At 45.9% G+C, this 16,386-nt stretch overlaps 2 protein-coding genes across 13 annotated transcripts in view; one reads left to right on the top strand and one right to left on the bottom strand.

The window, feature by feature from the left end:
- Positions 1-8,732: 8,732 nt before the first annotated feature.
- ANAPC13 (anaphase promoting complex subunit 13) lies at positions 8,733-16,370 on the bottom strand. Of its 5 annotated transcripts, none has more exons than XM_045903745.2 (3): positions 16,230-16,370; positions 13,350-13,475; positions 8,733-8,914 (listed from the first exon to the last, which is right to left on the bottom strand). In XM_045903745.2, the coding sequence occupies exons 2-3, from the start codon at positions 13,446-13,448 to the stop codon at positions 8,789-8,791; spliced, it is 225 nt and encodes a 74-aa protein (XP_045759701.1). In that variant the 5' UTR covers positions 13,449-13,475; positions 16,230-16,370; the 3' UTR covers positions 8,733-8,788. The 5 variants fall into 5 exon arrangements, with proteins under 5 accessions (XP_045759701.1, XP_045759705.1, XP_045759704.1 ...); XM_045903749.3 differs by lacking the exon at positions 16,230-16,370 and adding an exon at positions 16,036-16,176; XM_045903748.3 differs by lacking the exon at positions 16,230-16,370 and adding an exon at positions 15,916-16,055.
- The window catches only part of CEP63 (centrosomal protein 63), a 57,495-nt gene continuing 57,296 nt past the window's right edge, over positions 16,188-16,386 (top strand). For 7 of the 8 annotated variants that reach the window (XM_064587462.1, XM_064587456.1, XM_064587454.1 and 4 more), the window contains exon 1: positions 16,188-16,321. The gene's annotated coding sequence lies outside the window, so the exon portion shown is untranslated. Of the gene's footprint in view, positions 16,379-16,386 lie in introns of all 8 variants that reach the window. The other variant, XM_045903736.3, reaches the window with a different exon arrangement.

Genomic DNA, 16,386 nt, shown 5'->3' with positions numbered 1-16,386 from the left:
CTGTGTGCTACAGAGTCAATAGATCTCTTGAGGGTATATCTGCCCAGGGGAAGCCAGGTCACATGCAGAAGCTTAGCTCTAAGGAAGCCTGGGAATTGTTAGGCATTAGATTTCTAGGCTCCAATGTGCCGCAAGACAAGCTACAGGGTAGTAGGCATGGTGTTGAGTGAACCAATCTGAAATATCTGCCATAATCATATTTTCATGTTTTACATCTTTTTTTTCTATGAATTGCCTGATTATACCTATTGCCCATTTTTCATCTGGGGCTCTTTTTTCTTATTAATTTATAGAAGCTTTGTAGGTTATCTGGAAAATAATCTCTTGTCTCTTATATATGTTACAACCAGCTTCTATTCTTTTTTTTCAAATTTTATTTACTTATTTGACAGAGAGAGAGAGTATGCCCAGCAGGGGGATAGGCAGGCAGAGGGAGAGGGAGAAGCAGGCTTCCCGCTGAGCAGAGCTGGACATGGCGCTCGATCCCAGGACCCTGGGATCACGACCTGAGCTCAAGGCAGACGCTTAACCAACTGAGCCACCCAAGTGCCCCTGGCTTCTATTCTTTTAACTTTTTTTGTTATGTAAAAATCTTATCATTTTTGTACTTTATGGTTCTTCGGTTTTGTAGCTTACTTTGGAAGGCCTCCCCTACCTCAAGTTTCCTAAAGTATTCAACTACATTTTTCTCCTAACATCTTCAAAATTTTTTTAGGTTTAATTCTCTAAACCATCTTGAATATGTGCTTTGAGGTAGGGATCTAACTTAATTTTTTTTGTTTACCCAAAAGGAAAGCCAATTGTCTCAGCATAATTTGTTGAATGAATTTATTTTTTGAATACTTTATATTTGGAGAAGTTTTTAAAATATAGAATGACCTCTTAGCTTTCTGTGGTGCAGAACCAGGGTAAAGCTTTAAACAAAATTAACTTGTTACCACTTCACATTTTGGTTCTCTTTAAAATAGGGGTTTGGATGAGAGACTATGGACCTGAGAAACAAACAGGGTTTTGGGGGGGGAGGGGGGATTGGTTAGCCTGGTGATGGGTATTAAGGAGGGCACGTACTGCATGGAGCACTGGGTGTTATACGAAAACAATGGATCGTGGATCACCACATCAAAAACCAATGATGTATTGTATGGTGACTAACATAACATAATAAAATTAAAAACAAAATAAAATAAAATAAAATAGGGGTTTGGCCGGAGGGGGAGACAAACCATAAGAGACTCTTAATCTCAGGAAACAAACTGAGGGTTGCTGGAGTGGAGGGGGATGGGAGGGATGAGGTGGCTGGGTGAGGGGCATTGCGGGGGTATGTGCTATGGTGAGTGCTGTGAATTGTGTAAGACTGATGAATCACAGACCTGTACCCCTGAAACAAATAATACATTATGTTAATAAAAAAATAGAGGTTTGGCATTTCCTAAAGCACAGATATGACAAGATCATTCCTCTAGTTAAAAACCTTGACTGTGTCCCCTTTTTGTTGAGACCAAGGTCTAACCTCGGTCTCGGTTGAGTAGCTCTCTATCTGTTCAGCAACACCTGACTTCCCTGCTTCTTCCCTAGAAGGGAGATCACATGATTTGATTTGGGTGACAAAAGCAGAAAACATGTGTAGGTATCTTTGCCAGCACTTTCTTTGTGACATTGTAACAATCTGTTCAGGATATTTCTCTCACCTACTGGTATTTCTCAATGTGGTCACCATTAGTACTTTGGATAGAACAATTCTCTTTTGCAATATAGTTAACAATCTGGCTAAAATACCACTAAATGCAGCAATGTACTTTGACACCCCCTTCTCCATCATCCTAGTCATTGTGACCACCAAAAAACTTCCCACCTGTTTCCAAACATACCAGCTCTACTCTTAGTTGGAAGGAAGGGAGAGAGGGAGGGAAACACTAGGACTGAATGGGAAATGACAGGATATCATCACCAAAAGTCCCTTTGCCAACGCTGCTTCTTTAGATGTATAAATCTAGCCTTTCAAAGGCTGTCTTTTCCATACAACTTTCCTAAATCCCCTCTTCTGCTTTTATTTTTTTATTTACTTTTTTACAATGTAATTGCTACTCCCAATGTGGGGCTCAAACTCATGGTCCTGAGATCAAGGGTCACATGCTCTACCAACTGAGCCAGCCAGGTGCCCCGATGATTTCTCTTCTGATTCCCCTCTTCCATGGCATTATTTCTCTGTCTATTTATCCATCCATCCACCCGTCCATCTATCCAGTAAGTATTTAGTGAGCACTTATAGCGTATCAGGCACACTGAGCACTTTCTTCTTAGATTATTGCCCTTGGCAGAAGCGTTTTCTCTTTCTCAAGAAGTCCCGCAGTTAGACTGTGTGCCAGAGTGAGCACCGGTCTGTGCACATGGCGGTGGATGCAGGGGCACTGCTTGCGATGCAGACGACACGTGGGGAGGGAGCACGGTCAGAGATGCCAAGAGAGCGGAGGCAAGATCATGGCGTGGGTGGAGGAAAACCCCCTCTGCCCTTGGGTGGTGGCCCCACGATAAATGGGATCTGAGTCACCAGGGAAGACATGGAGTAACTGGGATGGGTTTATACATCAACCTCCCTCACTTTCTTTGGAGTCACTTGGTTGTTTTCAAATTCTCCACCCTTTGCCAGCCCCTGCCTCCCCTCATCACATCCAGTGTGTCCTGTGTGTGTGTATGCTTGTACATGTGCAGCTGGCTCTAGGTAAGAAGAAAATTAACTGAAAACAGGAAATTGTGCCTACTTTTGACCTATAAAAGCAGCTTTTTCATATGATTCAACACATAGGGTAAATGGGAATAAGAACCCAGGTAGAAACTCTTCATGAGCTCATGTGTTGACCATGGTTCTCAACTCTGTAATTGTGCTCTCGTATCTTATTTCAATCAGAGGCTCTCTTCCGAGACAACCACATTGCTGTAGCTAGTACCAGAGAGTGTAAGGTCATACAGCAGTTGGCTGAAAGACGGATGAAATTTAGGCACAGACATGCCCTGGGACTGGGTGATAACCTTGCTTCAAGTTCTCTCAACTGTCCACAAAGCCGGTCTTGTTACACTTCTGGTGTTTCTCTACCTACCCTCTTGCCCTGTGGGTAGGATGGGCTAGTTTTCAGGTGGTAACAATGACAGAGGACTCAGTCAAGCTCAGGAAACGATTTCAGCAATGGGTCTGTAGGATTTCATGAGGAATGGGAAGAGCTTTCAGGATGCCTACGGGTCTGCCCTGGCTTTTTTCCCGTCCCTTCTCTTGGATGTGCCTACTTTTCTGATACCTCAAAGGCAGACACTTGGTGGCTTGAATTCTCATTCCCAGTTGAGGGCATTTGCTGGGTCCATGTGGTCAGCGTCCAACATGGAACTCCTACAGATGGCTGCCATAGTTTGAAGGACCAGCTCTGTAATTCAATGATTGTTAAGAATTTCAAGACAGCCTCAGCAGGCTTTTCTGAGTGGGAGCCCTGGGTGGCCACCCAGGTTGCATTTCCATGAAGTGGGACTCGGTTGGCCCAAGGGCAGAGGCCAAGGCCACCATTGGGGCCAGGAAGGCCACAAGATGTGAAGTCTACTCAAGAGACCATCTGGAGGCCTTTCCATGGCAGCCCCTTCCCCTCGTCTGCTTTCTATAGGAGCTCACCAACAGGGTGCAGCATGGCAAGGAAGTGGGGAACAAAGATAACTGTGGGTAAAACAGGGCCAGATAAGGACAGGAAAAATAGTCTTTCTGGAGCCTAATGGATTGTTTCAGGATGGTGCCTAAATTCTCCAAATAATTTAACACAGAGAGCTGGGAAATAGCTTGAGAGTCCCCAGGCCTGACTACGAATATGGGTTGGGGTCAGAGTCTGGCACAATTCTTGATTCTGGCTACCTTTCTCTGTAATCAAAGTTCTGAACTGCCCTCACCTTCCATGTGCCCTCACTTGGCCCCCTCACAAAGCACAAGTGAGGAGCTCACTAAGTGAGCCCACGAAGGGTGGCCGGCCAGAATCCGAGGGATTTACACAAACCCCTACCCAGCACTTGGGGCAGCCAAGATCTGCAGAATTACTTCCAAGCAAAACACCGTATTTATTGGGCATCCTCAGTTTAGTTTCCCAAAAGAGCTGCCTGCGAGTCAGACTTTCTCAAAGGAATAGAGCACCCCCTGCTGGGTAAATAGCATCGCCGTTAAGCTGTCCACTCCCAAGCACCAACATCTGAAAATACACCGTTAATGAATTAACCTCGTGTAATACCCAGAAACAACAGTATGAGTCATAGTGATAAAATTGTGAGTTCTAGGAGTTATATATGGACTTGGTAATAAGTGGATTTTTTAAATGTTTCATGACTCCCGAGTTCCGAACAATTTTTTTTTTTTAGATCTTTATCTCAATTATGGAAACGAGGTAAACATTTTCAAGTACTAAATGTTCCAGTAGGATTTCCTACCATTTCAGAGAGGAGTGGTCACAGAAGATCTCACAGGGGAGGCTGCACGGTCCAGGCAGAGCACATGGGTTTGGAGATCAGCCAGCCTAGGTTGCAATCCATTTACTACTGGAGTGGTTTCAGGTCGGAACAAGTTGTTTGGTTTTGAGTTACCATCTCGTGATCACGAGGACAATAATATCCACCTTCAAAAGTGGATGTGAGGACTGGCTCCTGTGCCTGAAGCACTCAGAGGCGCTCAGTTAACTGTGGGTGGCATTGTTACTGTTACTCTATTATTAAGAAGTGGGTCTAATGGGCTTCAAAGGATGGGCAGCGCCTGGATGCAGATCTTACCTTCCCAGGGGGCAGCGACTGCATCTGGAGGCCTGCATCTGGCTCAGAGCATTTGCCCCTGGGTCACAAGGGCAGTGCTCACACTGGGCACTCCAGTTCCTTTGAACCCCACCACCATGATCAGGGTGCTGGCTTCATGAAATATCCTTCTCATGGGCCCATCTGGACAATTCCCCCTCTAGGAGATACCCCTGGTCCCTCTAATTCCACCTCTGTCTTGCTAGCTGGAGCCACCTTCATCTCTCTCTTGAGCCAGTGCAAAAGCTCTTCTGCCGTTCCACCTCTGTTCTTAGCTGCTCAAACCCAGGGTAACTTCTATTTGATAAAACAAACTCCGATTGGGGCCGCTCCCCTAGCCCCCCCAGCTTACCTGCCTATCTTGCTTGTAAGGCAAGTCTCGCCTCTGGGCTTTTTTGCAATTCGCTCTCCCTGCCATCGATCCTCATCCCCTAAATTCTTCCTTCCAGTCCTTTGGGTGTTGGCTCACACACTCAAGGAAGGTGTGAGAAATAGCACACTTTCTTATTTTCTTCAAAGCAGATTAAATTTTTTTGGCCTCTGCTGTGCTGCAGCAGAAATTAAATCTGTGGTCACCAGGGTGTTTCCTCCTTTTAGGGTCTCACAAGCATTTGGGATGTTCATGAGTGACCTCAAAAGTGGGCGAGGACCTCTGTTCTTCAGCTTATCTGGGTCACGGCTGCTATCCTCGTGGCCAGTTCTGAGGGGCTCTGGAAGGAGGTGGCTCCAATGTTTGGGGGTCTTTGCCTAGGCTTGAAAACACCCCCAAATCACGAGGCTGTGAAGCTCGTCTCACTGGGTACCACCAGCAACTGGGGCACAGCTTTCCACTACTCTTGAGAGGCTCCTCCTCTCATTCCCTCCCTGGCTTCCCAAGCAAGGGGTAAAGCTGTTTTTGAACTCATCTGTTCCCTCTGTTGGGAACAAGAAGTTCGAAGGACCCAACCACTCGGAGTAGGAAAAATTCATAAACAAATTAATATTTGAAGTTATGTGCTATAAAGGCTACTGTTACAAGGTCTCACCGTGATTATCCAATCTAAGTCAGGTCTCCCAGTCCCACTCTCTACACGCTTTGGTGTAGGGCCGCAGTGTTGGGGCCCAGTCTGGTCTGTCGGTACACCCATCTCTGACTACTGGCTCTGTGTTGGCGGCCAAGAGTTCATGGTTGCACTGTCCTCCGGGTAACCTCGTCCCCTGGCAACGCCTAGGGTATGTCATCCCAGGGGGCGGTGGGAGGGGCAGAACCAACGAATGTACATTGCACACTGAATACAAAGGCCTAGCCACTTGCCTCAAGGTGGGGAAATGTGACATCACATTCCGGAGCACCTATGGAACCTGGCTGAGGCTCGACTTCAGCCTGACCCTCTATCTTTGCTCAGCTTCCTCCTCTGCTCTAGCCTGTTTCCCTCACAGGCTCCTCCTGAGAAGCACAACCTCACGAAATCCCTTCACAAGAGACTCGGCTTTAGGCTTTGCTTCTAGGTACCCAACCTAAGTGACATCCCATTATTGCCCTTCCCCAGCACGTGTCGCAATTGAAAAGCATAAACGTGTAGAACTATTGGCTTGATGCTCATTTCCCCCACTAAAAAGCAGAAGCCGTACTTCTGTTCACTGCTGTATTCCCCAAACCAAGTGAGGTGCCTTTTACAGAGGAAAGCGATGCACGGTTTTGAACTGGACGCTGCATGAGCACAGCCTATCGAACCTTGCTCTGCAGACTTTCCTCTGGGTGCTACGCTACATTTGCTTGAAAAACCGCCTTGCAACAGCTGCCTAGCATCTCTTGTGGCCATCATCCCCAAGCCAGTCCTAGATAGAGTCCAAAGCCGCAGTGGACAGTGTGGCCCAGGTTTGGTCACCTAATTCCTGACACAGTGAGCTGTGGTTTTTGACACCACATCACAGGTCAAACTTGGTGTGGGGGGACAGTTCTTAGATGAGGGTATAAACCAAGCAGATACATCAACTGCTCTCTATTTTTCAGGCATCATACTCTGATTCAATGGAAATTAAGACAGCTTTCACATTTTACATCTACCTATATCCCTGGGAAAGGCTGGATTCATATGAACATGCCCTAGATTCCTAGATGTCAGCGTCTTAGCTATTACATACCTCAAGGGAAGTTGTAGTAAAACCCTCATTTAATTAGAATGTGTAGGAACCGTGGCATTCCAGGTACTTGCATTTTCTGAAAAACTTTTTCTTAGTATACATTTCTTCTGAACATTGTAATTCTCTTTTCTATTGGGTTGTCTGTCTTTTGTTATTGAGGGGCTGGGACTTGGGGTCTTTATTCTGAGATGTATGACTTGTAGGCAAAACACTGATGCACTGGGAGATTAGCCTGGATGTGTCTGGATTACAGGAGAGTTGCCACAACCCCATTTCTGATTGAAACCCTAAAATCAGCTCATTTGTGATATACTTCTTCCTAAAAGCTAGGTAAACAAAAAGACCCCATAAAAAAGGAGAAGAGGGGTGCCTGGGTTCAGTTGGTTGGGCATCTGCCTTTGGCTCAGGTCGTGATCCCAGGGTCCTGGGAGGGAGCTGTGTCAGGCTTCCTACTCAGCGGGGAGCACACTTCTCCCTCTCCCCCCACCCCACCTGCTCCCCAACTCATGTGCAGGCGCTCAAATAAAATCCTAAACAAAAACAAAAACAAAAACAAGCAGAAGAGATACTTCAATTATTCAGTGTTTCTAGTTTTTGAATGACGGATATAGAAATATAAGTCAGGGCCTCTTCCCACAGTTCACAACCTAGGTAAGAAAACGAGACACCACTTAACAGAGGCAAATAATTCCAGGAGACAAATGTCCATGGATGTGCTTTTCAGAATGAGTTTTTTTTTTTTTTTTTTAAGATTTATTTTTATTTGAGAGAGAGAGACGGAGAGAGAGAGAGTACGGGAAGGGGCAGAGGTGAGAGAGAAATCTCAACCAGGCTCCCCGCTGAGCATGGAGCCTGACCTGGGGCTCAACCCCAGGACCCTGAGATCATAATCTGAGCTGAAATCAAGAGTGGATGCTGAACCGACTGAGCCACCTAGGCGCCCCTCAAAATATGAGTTCTTATATAAATGTGTAACTGCACACGGGCTTCATGGTGTTTCCGTTGTATCTGAAAGGACTGTGAAAATACGAAATCTTGTTATTGGATAAAACTAGTGGTCCAGCCAGCCAAAGGTCCTTTCCAGTGGCCCCTTATTAACTTGTAGAGAGCAGAAGTACCTGCCAGATAGCCTTTTTTTTTTTTTTTTAAGATTTTATTTATTTGACAGAGAGAGCACAAGCAGAAGAAGAGAGAGGGAGAAGCAGGCTCCCTGCTGAGCAAGGAGCCTGATGTGGGACTCGATCCCAGGACCCTGGGATCATGACCCGGGCTGAAGGCAGCTGCTTAACCGACTGAGCCACCCAGGCATCCCCAGATAAGCTTTAATCTGTGAATTTATCCAAATTTTGAAAACGCCACAGGGGATCTTAGGAATCCCAGCCATCAGTGAGTGGGTTATCCAGACATCCATTCTACCTGCAGGTGCTATACACTGCTGCTCAGAGGGAGGCATGTGAGAAGTTAACACTCTCCTTACACCTGGCTTCCCTGTCTTTGCCCACCCCTCTCATGTCTTCAGTCACCTGTGTCACGGGACATAAGGAAGTAGCTGCAATGGGTTAAACTCTGACAGTAAAGCGAAATCAGAATGAAAGGCAAATGCTGAACCAGTCACATTCAAACACAAGCTGGTGAATGAAGAACTTTTGGTTCAAAGGGCCAAATACTCTGCATTCTTGAGAAATCTCAATCAATTCCTCATTCTGGTATTTCCACATTGCATTTTGCTGTCACAAAAACTAGGTAGGTGTACATTTTTGAGTGTAGATGTATCACTTCAAGATCTAAATGAGGAGACGAAAGAAAACATTTTGTATCTATGTATTTTTCAAAAATCTGTCCATGAAGGAGGAGCCAGCTATTAGTTTCCTATAGGGGGAACATTCTCATGGAGATACTGTAAGGCCAAGTCGGTCCACTTCATTTCTTGTTCTTTAACAGATTCTGTGGTGCCACCGTTGTCCTGTTCAGGTTCAGGAAGCTCATTCTGCAAAGGTACAATGGACATTCAGAATGCTGGTATACTCTGCATTAACAAACCCCTTAAACTCAAGAGCACTTAGAATTCAAACCTGTGAGTTCTTAGAAACAGGCAGCATAACTGACAGAAGTGTATCCTAAAGAAAGAACTAGGATAAAAAGATCGACCCTTTGTCTCCTCTTTGGCAATGAGAGGAAAAAGTAGCCATCACCTCATAGGATAGCTATGAAACTAAATGAGGTAATTGAGGTCAAGTGCTCACCACTGTGGGCGGCCATCTGATGCTCAATAGCTGCTATTATTCCTAGAGGCTAGGATCACCGAAAAGACCCAATACGGAGTCCTTTTTTGGGAGGCTGCTTTAATTGAATACCACATTTGCTGGAATATTCCTTAAGCACAAGAAATGTTATTAAAAAAAAAAACTATCCTGTACCCAGCATGCCTATATTCTTATGGAGGTGAGTGGAGAGCACTGAAAATGTAACATAATAGAGGAGATGTCCCCCTAGTGATGGAGCACAGCAACATAAACCCTGGTAAACGACCAGATCCTCCCCTGCCAGTAACTGTCGTAGAATGGTAAGCCATGGGCCTCACTTAGTATGGAATCTGATGTATAGTGTTTTTTTCAGCTTGAGATTTAATTTACATATAACATTGTGTGAGTTTAAGGTGTACCACATGATGATCTGACATAGTATACTATGAAATGATTATCACAATAAGGCTAGTTAACACATTCATCACCTCATTATAGTTAACTATGTTTTTATGTATGTGGTGAGAACTTTTGGTAGTTTCCTTATATTTTAAATTTAAATTTATTACAACCAGGATTCTGCTTTGTCCCAGAGTTTACTGATACCAATATATTTCAATTATTTGAATTTATACTTTTTTGGGGGGCAGCAAACTGTTACTCAATATTGAGATTTTCAATTTCCCACTGATTCCAATTTGCAGTATATGAATGTTTTTCTCCTTCAAAATTATGCTAGTATATATAAAATGATTTATGGTATGTACAAATATATCTGAACCGCACACATGTTGTTTTTTAAACATAATACTGAGATTCAAACATATTTGTACAAATTGCAAAGACCTATCATTTACTGTAAAGCAATCATACATTCAAACTTAAAGAGAAAGTTTGGTTCCAATAATTATTTATAGCTCACAAAGCACAAACAAGTCCTTGGTTAGTGAATTATTTGATTGACAGACAAGCAACTTAATTTCATCTTATCTGTGGTATATGTTCTTTTTTTCTTTGAAGATTTATTTTGAGAGAGTGAGTGTGTGTGTGTGTGTGTGTGTGTGTGCACGCGCGCGCGCGCGCGCCAAGCAGACTCTGAGTGCACTGAGCCTGGAGCCCAATGCTGGACTCAATCCCAGGACCCCAAGATCATGACCTGAGCTAAAACCAAGGGTTGGACACTCAACCGAGCCACCCAGGTGCCCCTCTGTGGTGTATGTTCTAAAATAGTATCTTTCATTTGGTCACTACTGTCTTTTACACCGAATGCCAAGATGAAAAAATGTGTATGTGCTTGGAAACCAACACAAAGTATCATAAAGTGGGCGCCTGGGTGGCTCAGTTGGTTAAGCGACTGCCTTCGGCTCAGGTCATGATCCTGGAGTCCCGGGATCGAGTCCCACATCGGGCTCCCTGCTCGGCGGGGAGTCTGCTTCTCCCTCTGACCCTCCCCCCTCTCATGCTCTCTGTCTCTCATTCTCTCTCTCTCAAATAAATAAAATCTTTAAAAAAAAACAACAACAAAACAAAACAAAACAAAGTATCATAAGGTATCATAAACACAACCATCAATTATGGTTTACTGCAAATTGGCCTCAATCGTTGGCAGTTACTCCCATGAAAAGGCAGAGTCGTATTTCCCCAATATCAGATTGGGACTGACCGAGTCACTTGCTTCGGCTAGCAGAGAGCAGCCGCAGTGTCCGTGGGCCCGTTCTTGGCTAAGCTCCATGAAGCCTCACAGTCCTTGTCCTGCTGCTCTTGGAACCCTGAGATGGCCATGTGCAGTCTAGGCCAGTCTGCTGGGTAACGAGGCTTTGACCTTGCCACGTCATCATCCCAGCTGACCTGCTTACCTACCAGACATGTGAAAAGTCTCCCCATCCCCCAGCCTCCAGCTGGCCTGCTGACCGCCTGCAAAACACCAGCAAGTCCAGCAGGGATCAGCCGAGCTGGCAAAGACTGGAAGACCCTCTCAGCTGAGACACAAGATCACGAGATAAACAGCTGTTGTTTTAAGTCACTCGGGGGAGATTTGTTAGGCAGCAACAAAAGCTAACCAGTGCACGCTGAGAGTCACGAGACACAGGAAAAGACAGAACAACAAGAAGGCCAGGCTATAGCCTGGATGTTAGCATGGAAACTTCCTTCTCCCTCAACTCCTTCCACCGCAGTGGTCCCCAGATCCTGCCATAAGCCTGTCCAGAATCCAGCAGTTCCCCTCCACTCGCGTGCCTTTGTTTAGGCCTGCCTCCCTGCCTACACTACTGTGATCGCTTCCTCATTGGTCCTTCTGCCCTGTCACTCGCCCCTTTCTCCATGGCACACATTCCCTAACAATTCCCTTCGGAACTGACATTCTAAAACTCAAATTTGAGTGTGGCAGATTTCTATTTTGAAGACCATGCATTCCTGGTTATCCTCAGAATGAAGTCTAAGTATGGCATTGTACACTCCTCTCAAAATCTGGTCCAAGCCCATCTTTTCTGCCTACCTTAGATGACAAATATAGTCTCTGTCCACACTGAATGTCTCACCATCTCCCAAAGCCTTTCAAAACTCTGAGCCTGTGCACATCTGTCCCCTCTGTTGGGAGTGCCCTTGTCTACCCCCACTAAATTTCTGGCCCTCCCTTATGACCAGCTTAAATATTACATTCTCTCTGAAGCCTTTCCTGATACTCAACAGGCATCAGCCACCTCCTATCCTATGTTGCTATTCACAACCCGGCTTGTAACATTTATTATTGTAATTACTTATTTCTATGTGTTGCCTCTCTAGATCCCCAGGGGCAGAAACTGTAGCTTATGCTCACATAGTCTTATGGCACACAGTAGGCTTCAAAGAAATGCCTGTCAAGTGAAAAAACAGACAAAAGTTTACAAGACAGGATCTGGAGCCTTCACACAGACCTAAGTGTGAAGTCCAACTTAACAGCTACCCGGCTTTGCACAAGTTCCCCTCTCTGATCCTATTCCCTTCTGTAAAATGGAGATAACACCACTGCCCTTGCCAGGCTGTTTCAACGGTTAGAGAGAACGTATGTCAAATTTCCACCTCAGTCCATGGCATAAAACTGGTATTAAGTGGCAGCTAGAATTCTCACTGTGCGCTCCCTTTTGACTATTTTTCTAAACTTGAAATAAGCTGTGACTTATTATCTGTTATGTGTATTTTTTTTTTTTTAAAGATTTTATTTATTTATTTGAGACAGAGAGCATGAGAGAGAGAGAGCACATGAGAGGGGGGAGGGTCAGAGGGAGAAGCAGACCCCCTGCCGAGCAGGGAGCCCGATGTGGGACTCGATCCCGGGACTCCAGGATCATGACCTGAGCCGAAGGCAGTCGCTTAACCAACTGAGCCACCCAGGCGCCCCTATCTGTTATGTGTATTAATCACTGCGCATATCATCATCTCTTAGTCTTAAATGAAAATATGGGTGAGCGGAATTTTATTTCTCAGTAAGCAGCAGCAGTCTACTTGGAAGCTGCATTTTATTAACAGCTCTTCTCAGGGTACTTGGCAGGCTCTGAAGAAAAACAGTCCCTGGAGTCTCTTCTCCTTGTTTTTTTGTTAGGCCTCTATGACATAAATAGGATTTAAAAAACATTTATTAATGCAAAACTTTTAGATCATTTATTACAGGAGGTTCAACAAATTCCCTGCAGGAGAGTTCTCTAGAGGTCAGGAAAGAAAAGAGTGTCCCAGGACCCCTTCGGTCTAAATGCAAGAGAAAAGCCAGGTGTCTTCCAAACATTTTCCAGGGAAACTAGGATAGGTGTGTGTTCCAAAAATATGTCTCTAAAAATAGCTAACGATCAACCACAGGTAGACAAGTAAGAAATATAGTGTAAATGCCATTGCTTCTCGTTCCTCTCCATCTTTTGTACATTGGACTCTCATCATCTGGTTTACTAGCTTTGGTGCGGCAGACAGAACATGGCTCAGAAGTCTTGAGTCCAGTCCTGGCATGACCCCTAACTGAGCTCATCATATCAGCTCTCTGAACCACAGTTCTCTTCAAATAAAAAGTCAAACTATCCAGTGTCTTCTAGAGTTAGAGGACTCCACAGCTTTGATTTCTTTGCCCTACTAGTTTGTCCATTGACATCCAACTTCTACTAGGGCTCAACAGCTCATACCTTTAACCCACCATCCTTGGCACAAATTATAGTTTACCAGTGGTATTGCAACATCCTCATACGGCAGCTTGTCTTCTCGCCAAGCATCGTCAATCAAGTCCAAGATCCTTCCATCTCTCTGTACCTCACTGTCCATTCTCCTGCAGCTTTGATCTTGTCAGATCTGTAAGCCAAAGAGGTTATTTCTTAAGCATTAAGACTGAGGAGGTGATGTAATCTAGCATTAGGATTCCCCAGGCTTTTTAGCCTGCATGTATCTTTTGGTATAACATCACCCGGGGAAATGGGAAAGACTCATCTTCTCATCTGGGTCAGGTGACAATCTATTTCTAAGATCACAGTCTCTCCCTACTGCCCTTCAACTCCCCCCCACGGATGCTTTATAGCACATATAGGACAGACAGCAGATATAGCCTAGTTGACAGACCAGTGTCACAGTGTGACAGAGGCCTTGTGGACAAGGCCACAGTGTATCTAGAATATAGCTTTTCTCTCCTAATTTGCATATTCACCTTTCCCTGTTCAGGATGCCTTTGATGAATCCCTGATTAATAACCAAGTCTCCTCTCTGTCCCCTTTAGCCTTTTCCTGCACTACTTTTTACAAAAGTCTCTCCCTGACTTGGCTTTAATATTAGCATTCTTAGGCACAGGAGCTAAATGAACGTACTAAGATACTGAACTGGGCTATGCAAAGTGACCAACTACAGAGCTGACAGAAATCCTCAGCTGAATTTGTAAAGGAAACTGCCTTTCTTAAAATAGTGCCCAACCCGAGTTCTGAAAGGGGCACCTCCAGGTGAACAACAGTAGCAGGACCCCTTGCTGCTCATTTCTGCTTCCCTTTGGGGTTCCTTCCTCTGATTTTTAATGCTGTACTCCCTTCAATGCCTGGACCAAGTGGTCAAGATGTTACTTAGCTCCTTGGCCATGACTGACTCTCCATTTTTTCTCCTAAACAGCTGCAGCCAGCATGGAGGGTACCTCTGGATTTCCTCTTTCCTAGTTTGGGCTCTGCTGCTTCATCATGGGTTATCACTCTACTGTGTTCCCTGCCACAAAGCAGCTATCCCGATGGCCTGGAAGCCAGTGGCACCAAAGGCACTCCCAGTCACCCCTAGTTTCTGAGGCTGCGAACATTCACACAAGGAAGAATCTTTAGGGGTGGACTCCAACTCCTTCATACAGACCTATGCTTGGCCCCAGTAGAATGACTGCATCATAGCCCTAATGCCTGGGTAATAATTATACAGGTTGGGGTGGGATAAGAGTCTTACCCCCATAGTAAAGAGCCAGGCAAAACTGAAGCAGAAGGTGCCCAGCTATTTTGGTCACCAGTGAAACAGCTGAAGCCTTGATGTTTCACTCAAAAATTAATTCAGTACTACTCAGTGGATAACTCAAAACAAGTATAAGGATATTGTCTTTAGGAAATGTACACACAGTTCCAGTTATATTTTTGGAATCCCTGTCCTACAAGAACCCTTTTTCCTGTTGCCACTCCTTTGTCCCTGCTGCTCTGTCCCCTGGGATACCCTCCTCATTTTTCCAGCTGATCAGAACTAGCTAATTTTCCCAGTCACACACAGATTCCTCTGTAGTTTTTTCAAATCATTCCAGCTTCAGTAAGCATTCTGCCCTTGAACGTTTCCTTCTTGTCTTCATGATCCACCTGAAAAGTTAGGTAGTCTCTGTAACAGATTGCTCAGGTATCAGTGTCTACAATTATTATGTGTAAATTTTGCAGACTCTTGGGCGCCTGGGTGGCTCAGTCGTTAAGTGTCTGCCTGTGGCTCAGGTCATGATCCCGGGGTCCTGGGATCGAGGCCAGCATCGGGCTCCCTGCCCGGTGGGAGTCCTGCTTCTCCCTCTCCCACTCCCCCGGCTTGTGTTCCCTCTCTCGCTATCTCTCTCTCTGTCAAATAAATAAATTAAAAAAAAAAATTTTGCAGACTCTTTCCCAAAGATACGCTTTTGGAGCACATCGTTCCCAAATTTGGCCTCAATCTTTCTTCATTGTCCCTCTTCCAAACACCACTAACCCTGCCATACTTGCCAGCCTTTGCACTTAAAAGCCCTTCTTCCCCCCTCACTAACGCCTATTTTCCTTCCAAACTCAACACTGGTGTCAGCTCATCTGGTCAACATCTCATTTCCAGAGTCAGGCGTTAAGGTGCCTTCACTTTTCAGGGGCTGGAAGCGTGGAAAGCATCAAGACAGGCAACGTCCAGGACACGGCCACTGTCCCAAGCCCTTGGCACACGCGACAGAATGAAACACTACCACCTTCCCGAGCAAACTTTTCTTACACAGTAACAGTTTCGATGCCCAGAACGCTCTTGACAATTCCTTTGTTTCCAGCTACCCTCCAGTCTAAAAAACTTGGTTCCCCGGTCGTCTCCCGCTGGCTGTGTGCTCCTAGACCCAGGGGGAGCTCGGTACCCATCCTTCCTGGGGTCCCTTAGTTCCCTGGGCGCAGCGCATGGTCCCAAGTGGGAGCTTGTCACACAGCCCATTACATGGTTTTCCCAGACCCGCGGTGCGTGTGCTCCCCGGAGCAGCGGCACGTCTCACCCCATTCCTGAGCTTTGCAGTTCCGCAAACCTGTAGTTCCGTGAACTAAACGGGACGGCCTCCTCCCTCGCTAAAATTGACCCTCGCAGGCCACCACCATCCGTGCACAGGCGTGGGACCACCCCAGTCCCGGCTTCCGGCTGCATATACCAAATGTGGACGCGGGGGAGGTCCAGAACCGCCACGCAATTGCCTTTCCACCCTCCACGGCGTGCGGAAAGTGATTGTGAAGATGAAGTGAAGACAAGGACCTCCACTGACGGGAGCTGGGAAAGGCCGTCGCTGAGGAACCAACGCGTCCCCGTCCCTCCAAAACCAAGAGTAGGGGCGCGGGAAAGCCTTACCCGCGCCGGACCCAGCGCCGCACCCGCTTCCACAAGGCTCCCTCTCAGCGTCACGTGACCCGCGCGCCATTCTCACCGATCCCCGGATGTGGGTGAGCCCATTTGCTTGGGCGGAGGGGCGGTCTGGGGGGACGCTACTTCAATGAAAGGTGAGGGG

Source organism: Mirounga angustirostris, unplaced genomic scaffold (genome assembly GCF_029215605.1).
Source record: "Mirounga angustirostris isolate CCGP_5_RB_7025 unplaced genomic scaffold, mMirAng1.0.hap1 SCAF_1, whole genome shotgun sequence".
NCBI classification, from domain to species: Eukaryota; Metazoa; Chordata; class Mammalia; order Carnivora; family Phocidae; genus Mirounga; species Mirounga angustirostris.
The sequence above is the reverse complement of the archived record's forward strand: the minus strand, read 5'-3'. Positions and strand labels throughout refer to the sequence as shown.